Genomic DNA, 18850 nt, shown 5'->3' on the forward strand with positions numbered 1-18850 from the left:
ACACAGAAATATCTGGAAGGTGATTGTCCTGGCCATGCTGAGAAATCAAGAAAGAAGAGCATTACATTAGGCTAATGCAGGTGGATTCTCTCTCTGACCAGCTCACTGTATCTCCTGAATCTCTTGTGACTGAGAACAGGCTTAGGCTTGGGAGAGGAGACATGACTTTTCACTCCTCATGCTGGCAAACCTGTACGAGGCTCAGACAGCAGCCAGCTCTGAAAAACAGCAAATTCACTCCCTAAGGAGCAAGCATAGCAGCTTGTCTGCCTAATGTCATAATTCCTCCATGCTTTAATCCACAAATCAATTTAGGGGATGCTATGCCCTCGAGAAGGAGAAAGGGTAACTAAGGTTAAAACAGTGAGGAAGGATGCCATGACACTCTGTGGAGGTGTAAAACACAAATCAAGGGTGTCATTACATTACCGATATAGTGTTTCTCAAGTTTTCACTCCTACCAACTCATTTCATGTTACTGGGAGGGAGGGAACTTGACAAGCAAAGGAAGCCTATCTCATCAAAAAGTGGGGAGTTTATTGGAAATAACATCCAAAGACATGCTGTCAATAAGGAAATTTTAAATTTGGTTCTGTAAATTGACTGAGTTGCCATTTACAGTGCTTGAAGTGGGAGGTAAATTACAGGAATTACAAAGTCTAAACATGTCTAATGATTGTGGGTTGAGCTGTGCTATTACCAATTCTCTTTTCCTTTGAACATTATAAACAATGTGAAAAGCAGATGTCCTGTTCCAGTAACTGTGCAGGGCAAGTGGTTGTTATCCTTGTAAACCACCCAGGCTGATAAGCAATGTAGAAAAGTCCTCTGTTCTCTTTCAGCCATTAGCTTAGAAATCATGTGCTAGCTGCACACTGTTATTGTGTCTCTACCAAGGCTGTGCCTCTAATACATGGTGCATGAGCGTCTGCATCAACACATGTACCTTTAGCCTTTCTGTGAGGTCTTTGAGCAGCAGGAGGCAGGTGAGGTCTTGCTTAGCCCAGAGTCATTTTGGAGATTTAGTAGTTCTGTGTTGGTTACAGCAATACCTGATTTACTTCGGGAATTATGGGTGCCAGCATCAATTAGCCAGGGAGATGAGGTGGAAGCCTGGTGCACTGTGATCTGCAGTTTCTGACATCATTGTGGGTGTCTTTACATTCGGGGACATCATAACTCCTTATAACTCCTTCTGCTTGCCTTTCAATCTTTTTTGGATGATAGATGTGGGGTTTTTTGGTTAAACAGAACCCAAACCTGCTCTTAAAGAATCATGTGTTTCTAGGCATGTCTCAGAAATTATGGAGATTAATGGATTCCATGATATATTTTCTACCATTTCCACAGCCTTATGAAAATACTTCTGTTGTCTTCTATGTTTGGTGTAATCTGTCCTTTTGTAGGTCAGCATGTGTGACGAGCTAGCATATTGAAACTCTCAGGGCTTTTAAAGAGAAACTTCTCATGTTTCTTTAAGTGTTGATTGATGTGAGACCAGATTTTCACCTTGTAAAAAAAAAATAAATAATAACACAAGTATTAAAGAAGATCATGATCATGAGTGGAGGAAGGAAGAAAACATAGGTTAGGAAAGACAAATGTGTTTAATGGCAAACACATTTGTCCAAATGAATCATTTCCATGGGCCAGAAGCCCAGTTAAACACATAAAATAGAAATCCAGAAAAACAGATTAACAAGCCAGTCATTAGTAAAGGAGAAGGAAAAAAGACAAACCCAGCTAATTCTGTACTGAACATGACAGATGAGTTCACAGCAAATAATTGGGTGACAGTCATCAAATGTGAACTAAAAGGAGGCATTAGAGGGGAAAACAGTATCATAATCTCTGGGATTTACAATGTTGGAGAGTTTGCTCATAGGAAAAAGAAAAGTTCATCAAAATAAATTAAGATGGGCCTTCCAAAATTCATTCTGTACCACAGTGCTTGCCAAAACTTTATAGAAGGCTTGATCATTATTTTTAGAACAGTTATAACCATGGATGTGTAACTCAGGCCAGATGAGGTCCTGGCTGAGGTAAGCTTCACACAACTCTTGCCAACAGAATTTGTGGGTGGCTTCAAACTAACTGGCTCAGAAAGACCACAGGACACAAGGACTTTTGCTTCTAAACCTTTGTCAAGGTGATCTAGTGCCAGGTAGAGGACTGAAAGGGAGTTTATCTAATGCACAGTGAACTTGAATCATGTTTGAATTTCACCTTTCTGTCTTAAGAAGAAAAAACAGTTACGTTTTGCAGTGGCATAATTTTTTTAACTATGTAAAATCTTTTTTTGTGTGACAGACTTAGAATAGAACTTTTTTGTGTGACAGACTTAGAATAGAACTTGTCTTGGCACAGGCGGGAATTGGTCACCTGTTGATATTTCTTCCGCCATGTTTTCATTTGATTAGCTTGAAGACTGTGGGCTGTTTCCTATGTTAATTGATCATCACAGCATTTAAGGTAATTTTCTTATTACCTTAAAGAAGAGTAAATGCCCGTGTCTAAGTCCATCAGATGCATATTGAACCCAGGGACCTAGCCAAGTAGTCACCGGACACAGTAATTAAGTCTGTACTCTGCTACAGATAAAGAGCTGATGTTGAAATCATGAATGGTGTAAAATGAGTGTCTGTGGCAGAGTTATACCAGTTGAGAATTTGGCTTTTCCACTAGAGGTCAGAAATATCACCAAGACAATAGGGAATATTTAAATATTCCCTGAGCTGTTCACATAGCACGACTTAGAAGTGAGGGATACTTTGGGCATTGTTTTTACAGTTGATTGATACAATTACTGAAAAAAAATGATTTTTTGCTTTTGAGTTGGACTGATTGTGTATCAACTGTGTAGTATGTGCTTTGCTGTGAAAACTTGACTTTGATGTGGTAATATTAGATGGGAAAGATATCCTTCTGAAATAACACTCACAGCCCTTTTACCATCCTCACACCTGAAGAGCAAGGCTCAGAAATGCTACTGGGCCAGCGCACAGTGAGCTCTGCCTAGAGTGAGTCAAGTGACTCTTGTTTCTCTGTCTCTGCCACTGGCTTGTTTTGAGACTGTAAGCAAATTGCTTTTGGTTTTTGTGTCTTTCCCCTTGACTTTAGCTATATGTTGTCGGTACAGTTCCAGCTCACTATGATATGGGCTGTTTTTCTGCCTTCTTATGTGGTGTATGGTATAATGGTTGTTTTTTTATTTATTTTATTTAGGGAGAGCACTAAATGCTACTGTAATATCATTACAAGTAAAAATGCCAAACAAGCAGAAAGAGAAGTCTTAGTGTAGAAGCCTGTCCTATTTCTAACCCTTCTTTCTTTCCAGTTCTTCAAGCTGTCAATAGAAAAGCCTTATCTTGAGTTGATTAGATATCAAATTTCATGACCGTTAATGTCATGTCCTTCAAATGACAGCTTCTCTAGGGAAGAATGCTACCATCTAGAGGTGATATCATTACTGAGAATATAATTGATGTTAGAGCAATATTACATGTAAGTTCGTTCTGCAATATCGCTGTCAGATAAAAGGGAGTATATCTAGGAGAGAATCTAGGACCTTTCTGTTAGCTTTATTGGAAACTTAAGAAGCCAACAAATCCGTATAATAGAGAAGTGCTGTATATATTGTTCTATCTCCGAACCTGCAAGCTTGCCAAAACAGCAGAATATAGGAAATTCAACTGTGTAAGCCTCATTGTAGCCAGGCCTGGAATGGTCCCAGAAAGAACACCCACAGCAAGACTAAGACTAGTGACAGGTTCGAAATCCCATATATTGCAAATTATCAGGGCTAGATCTAATCAATGTGTGGCATTTATATGTAGTCTTTACAGCTCATTCACTCCATAAAAGCACAGATTTGGATGTCTAGCACTTATCCCCACACCCTCATTCAGAGATGGTATGATTTCAAGGAAACGAGCTTTATAGTGACAAAGAACACCTAAGAGCTTAGCTCCAGCTTTCCAAGAGAAAGCTCATTGCATTTACTGTTTGCATTAAATAATGCTAGTGTGCTTCTTTCATGTTAGTCACTGCAAAGGGTTGTTGGAAGACAATTGTGGCTCCAAGGTATAAACAGGCAAAGCTGTGAAGCAGCAGAGAAGAGAGGTTATCTCCTTCTTATGGAAGAGAAACGGAAGCACAGAGACTTTAAATTACTTGTCCAAGGTAGCTGTGTTGGAATGGTGTGGTGAAAACCAGATCTTCTCCTTTATTCCACTTTGTACTCACTTCTTCCTTTTTTATGAGATACCTAATGCTAAAATCATGCTGGAATTGAAGCATAAGAGACAGAGTGGAGAGTACAATAGCACAGCTTAAGTAAATAATGCTCTAGCCCTCCCAAGTCTGGGATTTCTTTGATGGAGTTACACAGAGGCTTTCAGCGACATCTGTGCAGGTCACAGAAAAGATATCTGGAAAAAAAAAAAAAGTTATCAAACCTTCTTAAAGGTGTCAGCATAGGGTGTCTCAGAAGGGCCATCACTCACTTTCTTTGATATTTCCACAGGTGACAACTGGTGGAAGAGCAAATTACTATGTGTCATACAGACGGGAGCCTTTTGCGCAGATCAAATTGCCCAAATACTCTCTTCCTAAGGTGAGTGCACCATTTATGAACACAGATATCTAATATCTTGAATAGTACAGCCTTCCCAGTGATGAAGCACCTCAGTGGAGTTCCTCTGTGGGGAGCTTCATTTGTTGTGCTACCTGAATGATCTTTCTTAAATACGAGGTTGGGATCTGTATCTCTCACTGCTTTTGATCAGTGAGCAGTGAGAAAGAGCAGCCTCCTTTTTCCTCTGTAAAGAGCAAATGGGAATGAACAAGTACCTCAGAAAACATAGAACCAACCAAATAAAAATGCTGCTTCACTGAGATCCTTGCCTGAGCCTGTGTTACTGGCTGCAGATTGTTTCTCACATCCTTGACGGATCTGCTATGTAACACCTTTGCCCAGTCTTGTTCTGTTCTCTACTGAAGATTTCTCTGATGAGCCTTGCCATGACATCGGGGGTTCTGGAGAATACTTACGATGCTGAGTTCTCCTGCAGTCTCCATACAGTGAGAGAAGCACAGGATGTCAGCTCCACTGTCCCTATCTTATGGCTGGACATTGTCAACAAGTCATAGAGGTGTAGATGGCTCCCTAGAAGTTGTGCCTTAGTGATGCTTTGGACAAACAGAACCACTGTATGATGCTGCTTAGGAGACAACTGGGATGGCAGTCCCTAAGATTAATGCTGACCAGCAAAGCTGAGAGAGAGGGAAGCTAGTACTTCTCATACAACTGTGTGTGGCTTTCCTCACTTAGGTCTTAGCTATCTACCAGATCAAATGCGTCAAGCTTCAGCAAGGAGGATGTGTCCCTGGTATTAGAGTAAAATTCCCTAGTGCAGTCATTGTTTAGGATTGTGCAGAACAGAAGGGACCAACCTTTACAGTGCCTTGGCTGAATACACGTTTCTGGGTAGCCTGATGAGCAGCTCAAACTGCTCCTGCTCTTTGTAGCCACAGAATGGCTACTGAGGCTACTGTTGTATGGGACTGATAATCAGCAGTAATGGCCTTCCTCTTTACTTCTTTCCACAAGTGAAAATTATTGTGGGATAATTGTAAAATTGTTGGGCAGATTTGCATGGTGGGCTGGATATAGCTTTCTGTTTGCCTGTGGCATATCTACAGTCTAGCAGATATGGGATGCTTGCTTTAATTTGTGGCTGCAAACTTTTAATAGTTGTGAGAAATCTGTCTTGAACTCCTGGTGTTGCACCTCAACTTCTTCACATTTGGGTTGATGACAGTTCATGTTGTATTGACACTTGTGTAGCATATATATATATTTTTTTTTCTTCGTGGTGTGGGATTCACAGTGTCTGACCATGCACTGACTTATGAGAAACACTGCTGCCATTTTTCAGGAAAAAAAGCAGTACTTAGGCCCCCACCTTATGAAGCACTGAAAGCTGCCCATCGTTCAAGTGATGGAGACAAGTGGATGGAGAGAATGAGTGCCCTGTGATTGTCCTGCTTTATTGACTGATGCAGTTGTAGCTTGCTGGCCTGCTGCGAGATGGTTTTGTCAGTGTCCCTGATTTGGAACTGATGCATAGTATAAAATCAGGGTTGCTTTTGTCATTTAAAAAAAATATCTAAACTATTTAAAGCAAAGTTTCTTGGTGAAGTCTTTTAGCCATGTAAGAGAGTCTTGCTTATGTTGTCCCTAGTTAACAGAACATTTTGCTGTATGGTAATAACTATCTTGTCAGCTGTACATTAATGAATTCTGCTGGAGTTGTACATATGTGAGGCTGGCAATAGAGTAATGCAATATTTCCACTGCAACTGGTTAAAACAGATTGAAGTCATTGGGTGATTTGCTTTATTGTCACACTGCTGGACTAGGTTAGATATGCGCTTAATCTTCAAAGAATTAGAACTGTTGGGCAGGAACCAAACATTCTGGTTTAGTCTCCTTTCATTGATGGAAATGGGAAATTTCCCACAGGCTGCACTTAGTGGGAAAAGTGGGAAAACTCCACATTCCATACTGATAGGCTATGTTAAGTCTCCTATCTACTCTACCCCTACTTTTCATCTAGATAACTCACATGGAAGGTTAGGTTACCTCCTAGGCAGGGTAGGAATGTTAAGCTGATTTTCTCCCAGATACTCTTACCCCAAATGAGTCTCTCTGTCCTTTGGGAGACTTCCAGAAGCAAGGTTTCTTGATGCAGAAACAGTGCAAGAAAATAATCAAGGTTCCTTGGCATCTCGGGGAGACTTTGAATAGGTAGAAAGAGATAAATAAAGCCCCACGTAACTGCAGTACTTTTGCTTATAGTTGATCCAGAGTTTGTTCAACAAGGGTGGCAAGGATGAAGTACTTCAATACTCATCACTACCCTGGAAATCATTTCCAGGTCATGAACCTGCTTTAAGGAAATACTGAGGAAGTGCACTGTCAAATCTCTTTGATATTAAAATTAAATGGAGAAACCCTTGCTCAACCTTCATGTCTTTGTCACAAGCAGGATTCCGGAAAAGGTTGGTGGGTAGATTATTTGGTAGCCTGTATTGAACAAACTGTTAATAGAAAAGTGTCTTATTAAAAATCACTACCAGCATTAGCTCAAACTAATCTTTATGCCTCAGCTTCAAAGATATGTGAACTCACTTCTTGTTTCTTGAAACGGGTCGTTTACCTGTTGGAAGCACAGCCTCTTAGTTCAGCATGTGAATGGAAATTGTCACTGGTTTAGCCTGGTGCTACACCAGAGCTAGTGACTATGAGAAGACTCCAGGCTCCAAGGCTGTGAATCTTCCATGAGTGATAAAACTCGCTTTCAAATTTATAAATAAAAAATGAAGCTGAATGAAATTCCTTGAAGCTACCAAAAATGAAGAAAGCAAAAACCCTTTGCCCAGCTGGTGGTCATTAAAAGATAGAAATGCAGAAAAGTCACAATGGTGGTAATTTATTGGCTCGCTCTAACAGAAAATTGTTTAACATACCTATAATTCATGCTCCCTCTCCATTCTTTCATAAGTCATGGTAATTACTACATGTCCCAAAGGGTGAAGAAATATAGAGATCCTAGTAATAGGCCTTTTGTCTTCTTTTAACAGGACATGCATATTATCAGCACAGTTGAGAATCAGGTGTTTGCAGCTGTTCAAGAGTGGAACCAGAACGATACATACAACCTGTATATCTCAGACACCCGAGGGGTTTACTTCACCCTGGCCTTGGAAAATGTGAAAAGCAGTAGAGGACTGGAAGGGAATATCATCATCGACCTTTATGAGGTATGTAGTAAAGGTCACCCTACAAGAACAGCCACTGCTTGCTAGTTCAAGCAAGTGTAAATCTCTTACCCCGATTTCAAGATCCCCGTTTGGCCCAGAGGCATTTACTGGATTTGATGCTGAGCAGACTCATGTGGGGGTAGAAGCAGAGCATTCTGCTACTGGTGTGATATCTGGTTGTTTTCAAGTCAATGACTAGTTATGCTGTGTGACATTTCCCAAAAGGGAAAACATTATCTCTCTCCTTCTAATGTGGATGTGTAAAGAAAGAAGGTCTAGAAATAGGGGGTTTCCTCTTGGACAGCTAGAGATACATACTCATAGGTAGGGAATATGAATTCTACCTTTGTAAGCATTGCACAGTTCATGAATTGTAAGCAAAAGTTTACAGGTGTCATTTGCCCAGATATAACAAATGGAAAGCTTCTACCCTTTGTAATCTTCTGTTCTCCTTCTTCTGCTAGGCCTTTCAGTCTTGGCCAAGAACAGTAGTAGTTGTTCCAGTTCCTGGTTTCTTCAAAGCATTCTGGCTTTGGTGGGTCAATATCTTGTTGCCTGGAAGATCTGCTGAGGCTCAGGTCTCAGCACTTTGCCAGCAAGAAGCGGCAATAGTAACTACTTGGTAATACTAATAGTAGTTGCAGACTGACTTGGGGAAGTTCTACTATAACACAAATAAATATGTTTCCAGTTTCATATAGAAGTTAGAATTATACATTTATTTCAGCCTGAATAATGACAATTTAACAACATCATCAATTTGTTTCTAAAAATCCAGGTGGTTTGAGGCAGTGAGAGAAAACTCACAAATAACACATGGATCAATATGAAGAACAGCCTTTACATATTACATTCATCTCCTTAAATATATTTACCTGCCTCTGAAAAAAATAAATAAATATGTAATGTGATGAACCAGCTGAAGTAAACATGCATTATTTGTCATTCCTGTGCAAAGTCTGTGCTCTGCAGCTGTGTATCAGTCTTCGCTGTTAAATGCCAATAGAGATTTTCATGGGATCATTCAAAGGGTAGTGTCATTCAGGGAACTTTAGAACCAGAAGGATTTTCATCCTGGCTGCTGCCTGGAAGTTCCAGATTTGCAGCAAGTTCCTTCTTTCTGTCTCACTTAGACAGCTGTGCAACAGAGACCAGATTAAACGCGAAATCTGCTTGGGGACATCTTGGCAGGACCATATTCTGTTGGAATTGGTTCTGCCAACAAAAATCAAAACATTTGGAACAACTGGGTTGATTTTGACAGAATTTGGGAATGGAGGAGTGTGAAGAAATCAAGTTTGCAAAACATCAATGTTTCAGTATATTCAGGATTTCTCTTTTGTGTAAAAGAAGAAAAAGACCAAAACAAAAAGATTCCATGCTGCTTCTGGTGTACCTGCTGTTTCCTGTGTTATGGAAGTCTGGGGAGGGAATGGGGCAGCCCACATCCCTGGGCTCATAAAGCTAATGTGCATGCTGTCCCTTCAAGGCCATGATGGGCCTGTCTGCAACCACTCAGGAAAATCTAGAATTGGACTGTTTGCTAGGGATTTGCTCTGTGAACATCCTTGTTTTTTTCTTCTAAAGAGAGGGACTGCACAAGGTCTTTCAGTTGTGCAGGCAGCATCGTGATATATTTGTAATGCCATTCACAGTCTTCTAAGGCTGGACTGAGATGACCATTGCTTTTGCAGAGAGCGTCCACTGCTGAGAGTGCTCAGATGGGCCTTTCCTTTGGCTTGTTTTTCCGATGTATTTTTTTCATCTCTCTCCATTTTTCCTAGGTAGCAGGGATCAAAGGCATATTCCTGGCTAACAAAAAGATAGATGACCAAATCAAGACTTTCATTACCTACAACAAGGGCAGAGACTGGCGTTTGCTGCAGGCACCGGCCACCAGTCTAAGAGGGGATCCTGTGGTTTGCCAGCTGGTGAGTGGCAGACCTTTCTAAAGCACAATTGACTCCTTTAGTGTCTCTTACATTACTCTCCGGGTTGACAAAACTTCACATACGGCTGGGTAGGAGGGATTCTTGCCAGTCAGAGATTTGCAAAATCAGGTGCTCCAAAGTGGGGCACAGTTTATGGATGAGAACTTTAGGTTGGGCTTGCAACATAATTCAACAACATTCAGTGAACAGGCATTTTACAGTAGGTTGTAGCCCCTGTGTTTCAAAGGAGTGGTGTTCCCCTGAACTTTTACTGGTTACTTTTTCCCCATTTTTTTCTCCTGACTTGCTAGATGTTAAGCAAGTTGAGTAGATTTCCTTTAAAATCTATGAAGCTATGCAAAAAGAAAATTCTTGCCATCTTGCTTGACCTTTTTTATTGAACTTACATCAGAATATGAAAGTTACTGAGAGGAAGTGCTCTAGATCATATTGTTGGTAAAAACAAATGCAGATATGCTCTCTTGTAATGCAGCATTTCTGTTTCTCCTGCTCTCAGCTACTTTTATGTTGCTTATTCAGAAACTGAATATATGCTTCTATTTGCAACAGTGTTAAAAGGAGAGGGGTCATTTTCAGAAGGATCAGAGCATCTGTCTGCAATCACCAAGGATTCCTCTGTTACTTGACTTATTGTGTATTGAAACTTCTGACTTTCGTTTGTTTCCTGTCAACAGCCCTTTTGCTCGTTGCACTTACACCTGCAGCTCTCAGAGAATCCATATACTTCAGGAAGCATTTCCAGCAAGGAGACAGCCCCTGGGCTGCTGGTGGCAACAGGTAAGAACCTAAGTGCTTCTCAGCACTCACCCATGCTTCACCTGGAGCCTGAGTGTGTATAAAATGTTTTCTGTTAGTGTAAAAGTCTTCAGCTCTGTTTCACCAAGTGCTAAGCTAATTAACTCTCATGTGTTATGGACTAGGAGAAGGCATGTGGTCTCTTACTTCAAAAAAGATGATGTCTGCCAGGTATTTGTTGCTATGCAATCACCCATCTGCAGGTCTGAGCCCAAATGTGCATGGGATCATTACCAATAGGCATTATTAACTTCTCTCTCTTGACATCATTACAACCACTGATGTAGGTCTACCAATTTGCTGGAGTTAGCATGAATAAGAATAAGGACTGTATTTATGGCTATGCTCCCAGGCAGTATTGCTATGTTCCACCTTTTGAGCAACAGAGTTTTAACAAAGCCTGTTGGGTAAAGCCTGGACTTCGTGAATGCACGTCTTGTGCATGATACCTACTTTCTACACTGTGTTGCTCCAAGACTGGTAGCACTTCATCATGACTGCATGGGTCATTGGTGCTGTGGGACATTCTGCAAAATGGTGTTTTGGCAGGTTGCAATGCTTTCATGACAACCTGCTACAATACTGGCATGGTGGCAGTGGATGACCTGCTGTAATTAATCTGACAACCGTCAGAGACGCTTTTGTCCTCCATTGCCTGCACACAGCACACAACCTAATCAGGATGGATAGAGCTACCACCCGTCCTCAGAGCTCCCACAGCTCTGTGGGAGCTGCGGGGACAACAAAGTGCTTTCTGAATGGCCGGTGCTATTGAAAGCTGGTCTCTGAAGCAGAGGGTGCCTTTTCACAGAGAGGCTCCTACATACGTTCAAATACGTTCAAGTAGCTTAACCATTCTTTCCAAGGCTCATTTTAACTCTAGTTCTCTCTGGCAGTTTAATTCTTAATTCTTTAATTCAAGTGGCTTGCAATTGTGTCATGTTAGCATGCTGCCTTTATGAATTTGCACTGTTTCTTCCAGCCGTTTCCATTCTCATGTTCTTCTGTACTTCCATGTGTCTGCCTGACTAAGCCAGGACCTGAAACACAGGTTCCCTTCATGACATTTATAGCCCAACAAGGGAAACACTGTGTGATTTCCAGTTCACTGATCCAGGCCAAACAGGGCGAGATAATTTGTTTTAAACCCACAGATCTTCTTATGCTTAGCCAAGTGGAGTCATCACTCCTGGCAGGTCACACTTGCTAGACGGATGTGTAGGAGCAAGCCCTAGCCATGATGCTGTGATTGCAGAGACTTTTTTTCTTTAACCTTTTAGGAAGCAGAGGCAGCAGGACAGTGAGATTCTAGGCATTGATCTAAATTGTTAGTAAATGAGGTTCTTTTCAAGCTGCCAGTGCATGGGATGAATGCTTTCCCAGTCTAACAATTAACCTTTAAGAGGCAGAATATCATTTCTGCCTTATTGCTTTGTACAATAAAAAGCTTAACCTGTTGGGAATATACACATCTGTTTCCACTAACCAGTTTCACGACAACAGGAGTGTCTCACCATGTTGGCAAATGTGTTCCAGGATAAGCATTGCAACTTATTCTCACAGGCATGGGCTGCTCAAAACCTCTGTTGAGCGATCTTGCTCTTTGATTTACAGTGGTGCATTTCCAGCAATGAAGTGAAACTCAGACTCAATAGGAGGGCAGAGGTTAGATTCTTGCTAATGGAAGAATTATATTTTAATATCAAAATCCTCTTCACTTGCTTGGGAGTTAGTATATTTGGTGTGGGTTTGAATCCTTATAGCTGAACGAAGCTTAGATGGAAAGAATGAAGAAAATCTCGGAACAGCTTTACACAGAAAAACAGGCGGGATTTCCTTGTACCTTCCTCTAAAACAGTTTTGTTACTCTTGCTGGTGTGAGGGAGGGAAGGTTAGGTAGGTGGACGGTGTGGTGTTTCTATATCCTGAACACTGATGGAGAAGTCTTTATTGAGCTGTCCTGTCTCCCTGAGCCAGATGTTTTATTTTTGGAAAAAGAGTTGTCACAACAATGTGCCTAGTTCTATTCCATAATGCTGACAGGAGTGTGTCAACTTCCATCTGGGTTTTAATTTCTCATTTTCCAGCATTAAATGTCAGAAATTCAATTAACATTTTCACTGGGGTGTTTTTATTACGCTCTTGTTGATGCTACAGATGTGTAAGAGTGTCACCTCTCCCTTTGCTTTTTTTTGAAGAAAAAATATTAGTTCTCCCTCCTTCCATGGAAATTACACCTGTTTTAAAAACAATCTTACTTGGAAGGTGTAAGAGTGGCTCACTGTGTAAAAAATGGACTTGGAATAAAGAAATCACAGGCTCAGCAGCAATATAGTGGTTGTGGGCCATTATCACTGGGAGATCTTCTAATAGAGTATGTCAGTGCTACCTCTGCCTGCTTCCTATGGGACAGACTTTCCTACCACCAGAATCCCACCTAGCATTGATTGAAGGTATTTTTGACAGATCAGCAGGAAAAACAGGTAGCTTTTCCCTAAGCCATTGGGTGCTTTGGGAAGCAGGAAAGTCAGAGTTAATTAGCTTAGGACAGACCTATACTGTTCAGTGAACCTGGTGCTTGTAGGCATTTTAGCTTTGGAAACAGAAGAAAGATGCTGACCTCGGGGTAACTTGGGGAGTAAGCTAATAAGGTCTGCTCAAAACATGTGCAAGTTTTTCAGGTATAGGACATTGCTCTTCTACTATTGTTGTATGCTCAGAGGTTCTAGAGAGCTGGGGATTTAGTAGAAATTCATAATTACGTGATTAAGATGTATCACTGTTCTGTCTGCTGTCTCAGATGAGAGACCTTTGATAGCTGTTTCAAGCTCAGAGGTGGTGTCTCCAAATGGTGTTCTGCTGTGCTGTTTGTATATACAGTTCAGGCTGATGTGTGACCTTTGCACTGCTTTGATGTGTGCCGCATCCATTTCCTAACACATGATGAAGGCAGAGTAGCTCACTCCTAAGGGCTGTAAGTTGAGGCTCACAATTTGTTAGGTCAATGAGAACAATCGATATTGTCTAGAATAATGCTCAATATGGTCTCTACCTCTCTGCTAAGTCATTTGACCCAGCTTAATTGTCTGCACTACTTCTGTCCCCAGGTGAGTTTCAGACCTGAACAAACCACATGCCTTTAAAGAGAGCTAATATTTCATTACATCACAGTCCTCATTAATTCCAAAACATTAGTAGACTCAGGAAGAAGCTTTGCTTGTTTGACTGCAGGTTCTGAGATCAGTTAAGTTTATGAGCATTTTGACAGAATCTCAAATAGGCTTTCTAGCCCCCTAATCATGAGCTTCAGTGGTGCTTGGGTTTCAACTTTAAACTGGGTTTGTGCGAGTAACTTGCCTTTGGATGTTCTCCTTTACATGAAAAGAAGAGACAGAGGTAATTACTCATGACAAAGACTGGCAGATCACGAAGATCCAACTTGCCAGCCAGAGCATGACAACTGGAAGTTCAGAGAAAGATGTGTGTGCAATGGAATATCTAATGGCTAGGGACCGTGGCCACTATTCTGCTGCAGTTTTGATGATTTGTGTGTGCACCAAATGGATATATGGTTTCATATACAGTTTTTCAAATGTGTAGGTCTAGAATAAGCCTGCCTTTAGTGGGTTGCAATTATGAGCAATGCAGTCTGTTGGGAAAGTAAGCTGGTAATTCTGTTTCTCACCAGTGTCGATTTTCAAATTGATACTGGTTTCATCTTTGCATAACTCTTGTAACTGAATCTTGACACCTAACTGTGGTGTTGTTTTTAGGTAAGAATAGAATAAAGAACAGCAGAAAAGCACTGGGTCAGGCCAAGTACTTTTGGTTTCTTGGAAAAAGTTCTGTGTTCACACAAGAACTTTTGCCCCTTACTTTTGTTGCAGGTAATATTGGCCCTGAGCTTTCCTACACTGATATTGCCATGTTCATCTCTTCTGACGGTGGGAATTCCTGGAGACAGGTATGTTTTGCAGAGAGAAGAAAAGCATGGAGCATTTTACTATTATTCCTTCTCTTAGCCTTCCTTTCCCAGTGGAGTAGAGCATTCATGCAGTACTTGTTGTGCTTGCAGATCTTCGAGGAGGAATACAACGTGTGGTTTCTGGACTGGGGAGGGGCACTAGTGGCCCTGAAACAAACATCAGTGCCCATCAGGCACTTGTGGTAAGGAAACTTACTACTTTGAGAAGCTTTCGTGATGCGGGTAAGCTGACAGCGGTGCTAATGTCTTGTGTCAGCTGGTCGACATCTAGTGTCTACACTCTAAATGAGCAATTGAGATTGTTCGTATCTGCATTTTACCTTTTCTTTGTTTCTAATGATTAACACAGTGATTATTGCACCATTATAAAAATATAATGGCTATGTACATAGTTACATTTATTAATATTTTTTTTGCACTAGTAATGTACTACAATGCTTCAGGTGGGGTTTCTTTCTGCTAACAGATACATATATACTGAGTAAGAAGCAGTCTGTGCTTCAGGTATTTCTGAGAAGAGTTGTCCCTCACTTCTGCTTTTTGCTTGCAGTAGCATTAATCTGGTAAGACAGATAAATGGAGGGAGAGGAGAGGGCAATAAATGCTGATAAGGATGGTGGAGTTATGTTGCTAAACGTTACTGACTTCTAAAGGATTCCAGGTTTGTTTTATGATAAGTGATTTTGTTGCAGTCATGTTATATGAACAGCCATACAGAGTCAAGGCCAGGGGTCAGTTTAGGCTGCAACCCTCTTGTCAACAGCCTCCTGTAATTGGGACACACAGGAAAGTAGTAACAGGGTAGACCTGTAATGATGCTCCAGCTACTTTCTGCTTAGGATCTTTCAGCCTGTAGTTAGTGTGTGTTTTTGTGTGACTTAGAAACATTTGCCTGTGCTAGGTAACTTGGTAGTCATGACCATACCTGAAGTTCCCACAGGAAAGAGGAGACCAAGAGGACCATGCCCAAGTCTTTAAACCAAGCCAAGTATGATCCAAGGCAGGAGAGGTGTGTGTTAGCCAAGGGTAGGAGTCACCAGCAGTAGGTGCATCAGACTGTGGCAAGTTGAGCTCTGGAAGAGTGAAAGGTGAGCCAGTTTTTGAAAGAGCTGTAAGTTGTGTATTAACCGTTTATGGCTATATTCTTTAACCCAGGTGTAACTGTTTTAATCGTGTCTTTCCTTGTGGAGGCTCTTTGGACCTAACAATACGCTATATCCAAGTGCATGTACTTAGATTTCAGGAAAGATTTGGTCAAGGGTCGACTTTCCATAGGAGCTGAGAACCCAGTTCACCTTTGTCTGCTTTGGAAAGGTTTCTTTCAGATATTCTCCCTTTCCACCAAGTCTCATGAGATTGCATGTGCAGTACTACGAGCACCCCACCCACTCCATTAAATGAGGAGTGATTTAGAGTTGTTATCAATAAGCTCCAACAGGTTTCTTCCAAAATTGTACCCTTAGGGGCTTTGGAATTTGCTTCATATTGTCTCAGTGGGCACCTGTTTTATGGGCAGGAGTGGAATAGATTAAAGGGTACGTGTATATCTATTAGTTCTCAGGCAGAGACATTGTACAATAAGTTTCATCCTGGAGAAAAGAGGGGTGGATAATTGAAAAGCTGAGAGAACTTTAGCTAACCTAACGAAGCATGCTGTTCCCCAGAAATTGAAACGTTGTTTAGGTAGATAAGCATGCAAGCAGAACAGCATACAAATGCACAGGTGTACAGGAAGATACATACATTTAAATAAATAGATTTGGGGCAGATAAGCTTTTTGTATGCTGTTGTTCTTCCAGCTTTCTGTCTTTGTTCTGTAGTCAGCTTCCTTTTCTGGCAGATGTGTGTTGTGAATCGGGTGAAGGTTTCCCTAGGCACTACTACTAGAGGCAGATATTTAGGAAATGGTGCATGCAAACCTTGGATTTTCCCATTAGAGAGCTCAGCTTATTGTAATCCGTTGTTTGTAATACATATTGCACTGACTTCCTAGTCCTTAGGTGTCATCTCTGTGTCCCTGATGCTACCTACTTGGAGTGGGGAGGATTCAGTTTCCAACAGGACCCCCTTGGGCAAATTCAGCTGCTCAGGTGCATGTGTACATGCATGAACACACACATGCACACACTCCCAAGCTTTCCTCGCCTGGAAAATAAGTCAAAGTTCTCTTTTACACTCACTTTAAAACGAGAAGTGTTTCCTGCTGTTCAGAGAACAAGTTTATGCCATGATTGTCTCTCTGGTAATGTCCTTTTGGGTTATGTCAGCTTTTACAGCCCAGGCACCTCACAGAATTAGAGAGAACTCTTAAATGACTCTGCTGGGAGAGGATTAAGTAATTCCAGAGCCAAGAAACCTTTGTGCTTCTCTGTTTGTTCTTCCTTCAGTGGTAGAACTTGGAGCTGAAATTCTGGGCAGAAATTATGTGAGAGCACTTGTGTGAAATCTGCGGGCAGAGAGAAACTTCGTCACTTAGAATTGTTGGTGGGCAGCAGCTCTGGGAGCTTGATGCGGACTCTCAGGCTGACAGTGCAGAGGTTACGTGTCTTTCCTGCTATAATGGCAGCTGGGTGTGCATACCCTCCTCTGCCTGTTCCCTGCACCCTTGGACACAGTCTGTCAGGGCGACATGAGGGCTGGTGGCTCCCTGGGGGCTGGGAAGCCAGGAGCCAAGGGGACAGCAGGGCAAGGCCTCACAGCTGGGGCCTGTCCCACTGCCCCAGCCAGGGAGCAAGGCAGCCCTGGCCCAGGGCACCGGGCACCTTTGTGGGGACAGGGATGATTGTATGTAGGGGCAGATGATCAAAAACTACTGAATTACCCTGGCTTGTCACTGACAATGTGAACACTCTTAGCCTCTAAGAAGGGAAATGCTTTAGTTTTAACCAGTGCGTAGTTTTTCTTTACAACTGTAAAAGGCAAAGCACACCGGACTAGCCACTGACTGTGGCTCAGTTGGGCCTCCTTCCTCCACCTTACTGTAAAACAGAAGCAGCTGCTGAGATGGATGGCAAACAAGTATTAACGGGGATAGAAAGATTGTAGCTAATGCCATATGGCATTGATACACACATGGTTTGAAACATCCTGTGGTGTTGACAGCAACTTTCTTGCATTCAGAGCAGGGTTGCTTATGCTCTGAGCACTGCTTCATGCCAGGTGCTCTTTTGATCCAGAAACAGGACTTGGCAATGCCCCTTCATCCCGTGAGGTCTGATGTACAGCTGGATCAAGTATATCCATGTCCTTATTGCAGGTGGTTATAGTTTCTAAGGTTTTGATCTTTCAAAATACACTAAGAATATGAATTAGTGGGTTAGGAGATGGCAAAGATTGGTGCCTGTCTGTAAATCTAGCAACTGGATCTTGCAAACCTTAGCCAACATTTAACTGCTGCAGTTGCTCTGGAGTAAGTCTTTTTTATGTGTATAAATCTTGTCTGCTTTTATCCCAGGGTGAGTTTTGATGAGGGAAGATCTTGGAGTAAATATGGCTTCACATCAACACCGCTTTTTGTGGATGGATCCCTTGTAGATTCTGGCATAGAGACCCAGATAATGACGTAAGTATATCAGCTCTTAACTTTCTTAAAATGTGGTGGTAGAAGGAGTGCATGGAGATCCCCCGGTGCATGGTGGGCCTCTTGCAGTGCAGTGTAACATTGTGTGTTTACACATGCAGTGTTGCATGAATGCGTGGTGGTATTCTGTGTTTTATGCTGATGGTCACAGACCCAGATGGAGTGTCCGTGCAAACAGGTGATGCAGCAAAACTCTTCCCAGTAGTAGCAGGGGGCTATAACAAGGAGAGATGATCCCAAGATCTGACTTGTGAGTTTAGATGGGATTGTAGGACAAGCTACTGCTCCAGGGGATGATATAGCCCTGGTCAGGCTACAGAGGAGCAGTGGTATCATCACCCCTAGATGTTTTCAAGCCTTGCTAGATGAAGATGTGTCTGCCCTGATATGTAGGTGGTGACAGTCTCTCTTGGAATAGGAGGTTGGAATAATTAAGTCCAGAGGTTCCTTCTTGCAAAGACATTGTGTTCCTTGGAGCTGATGGCCCAGGGACTGCAGTGCTCTTCAGAGGCCAGTGACCTGTTTGGTTGCACCTAATGTCAGTTTTGTGCTTGCTCCAGTTGTGCTGCTTGAGTGTCTTTTGATATTGCTGCTGAGTATGAATATTCCTCAACCTCATTGCTTGCTATCTGCATTGTGTGTTGTACATCTGGTCTTAGCTCAAGCTAAAGGTGTTCTCAGTGTGCATATGCAGAGTTGAGCTCAGAACAA

At 41.8% G+C, this 18850-nt stretch overlaps 1 protein-coding gene across 4 annotated transcripts in view; it reads left to right on the forward strand.

The window, feature by feature from the left end:
• Positions 1-18850, forward strand: part of SORCS3 (sortilin related VPS10 domain containing receptor 3) — a 379882-nt gene that overhangs the window by 305105 nt on the left and 55927 nt on the right. For all 4 annotated transcript variants that reach the window (XM_040563972.1, XM_040563973.1, XM_040563974.1 and 1 more), the window contains 7 exons: positions 4526-4615; positions 7648-7827; positions 9612-9758; positions 10454-10556; positions 14462-14538; positions 14650-14741; positions 18014-18121. In XM_040563972.1, coding sequence (XP_040419906.1) covers positions 4526-4615; positions 7648-7827; positions 9612-9758; positions 10454-10556; positions 14462-14538; positions 14650-14741; positions 18014-18121 — 797 coding nt within the window. The remainder of the gene's footprint in view (positions 1-4525; positions 4616-7647; positions 7828-9611; positions 9759-10453; positions 10557-14461; positions 14539-14649; positions 14742-18013; positions 18122-18850) is intronic.

This window comes from Cygnus olor, chromosome 7 (genome assembly GCF_009769625.2).
Source record: "Cygnus olor isolate bCygOlo1 chromosome 7, bCygOlo1.pri.v2, whole genome shotgun sequence".
In the NCBI taxonomy this organism is placed as follows: Eukaryota; Metazoa; Chordata; class Aves; order Anseriformes; family Anatidae; genus Cygnus; species Cygnus olor.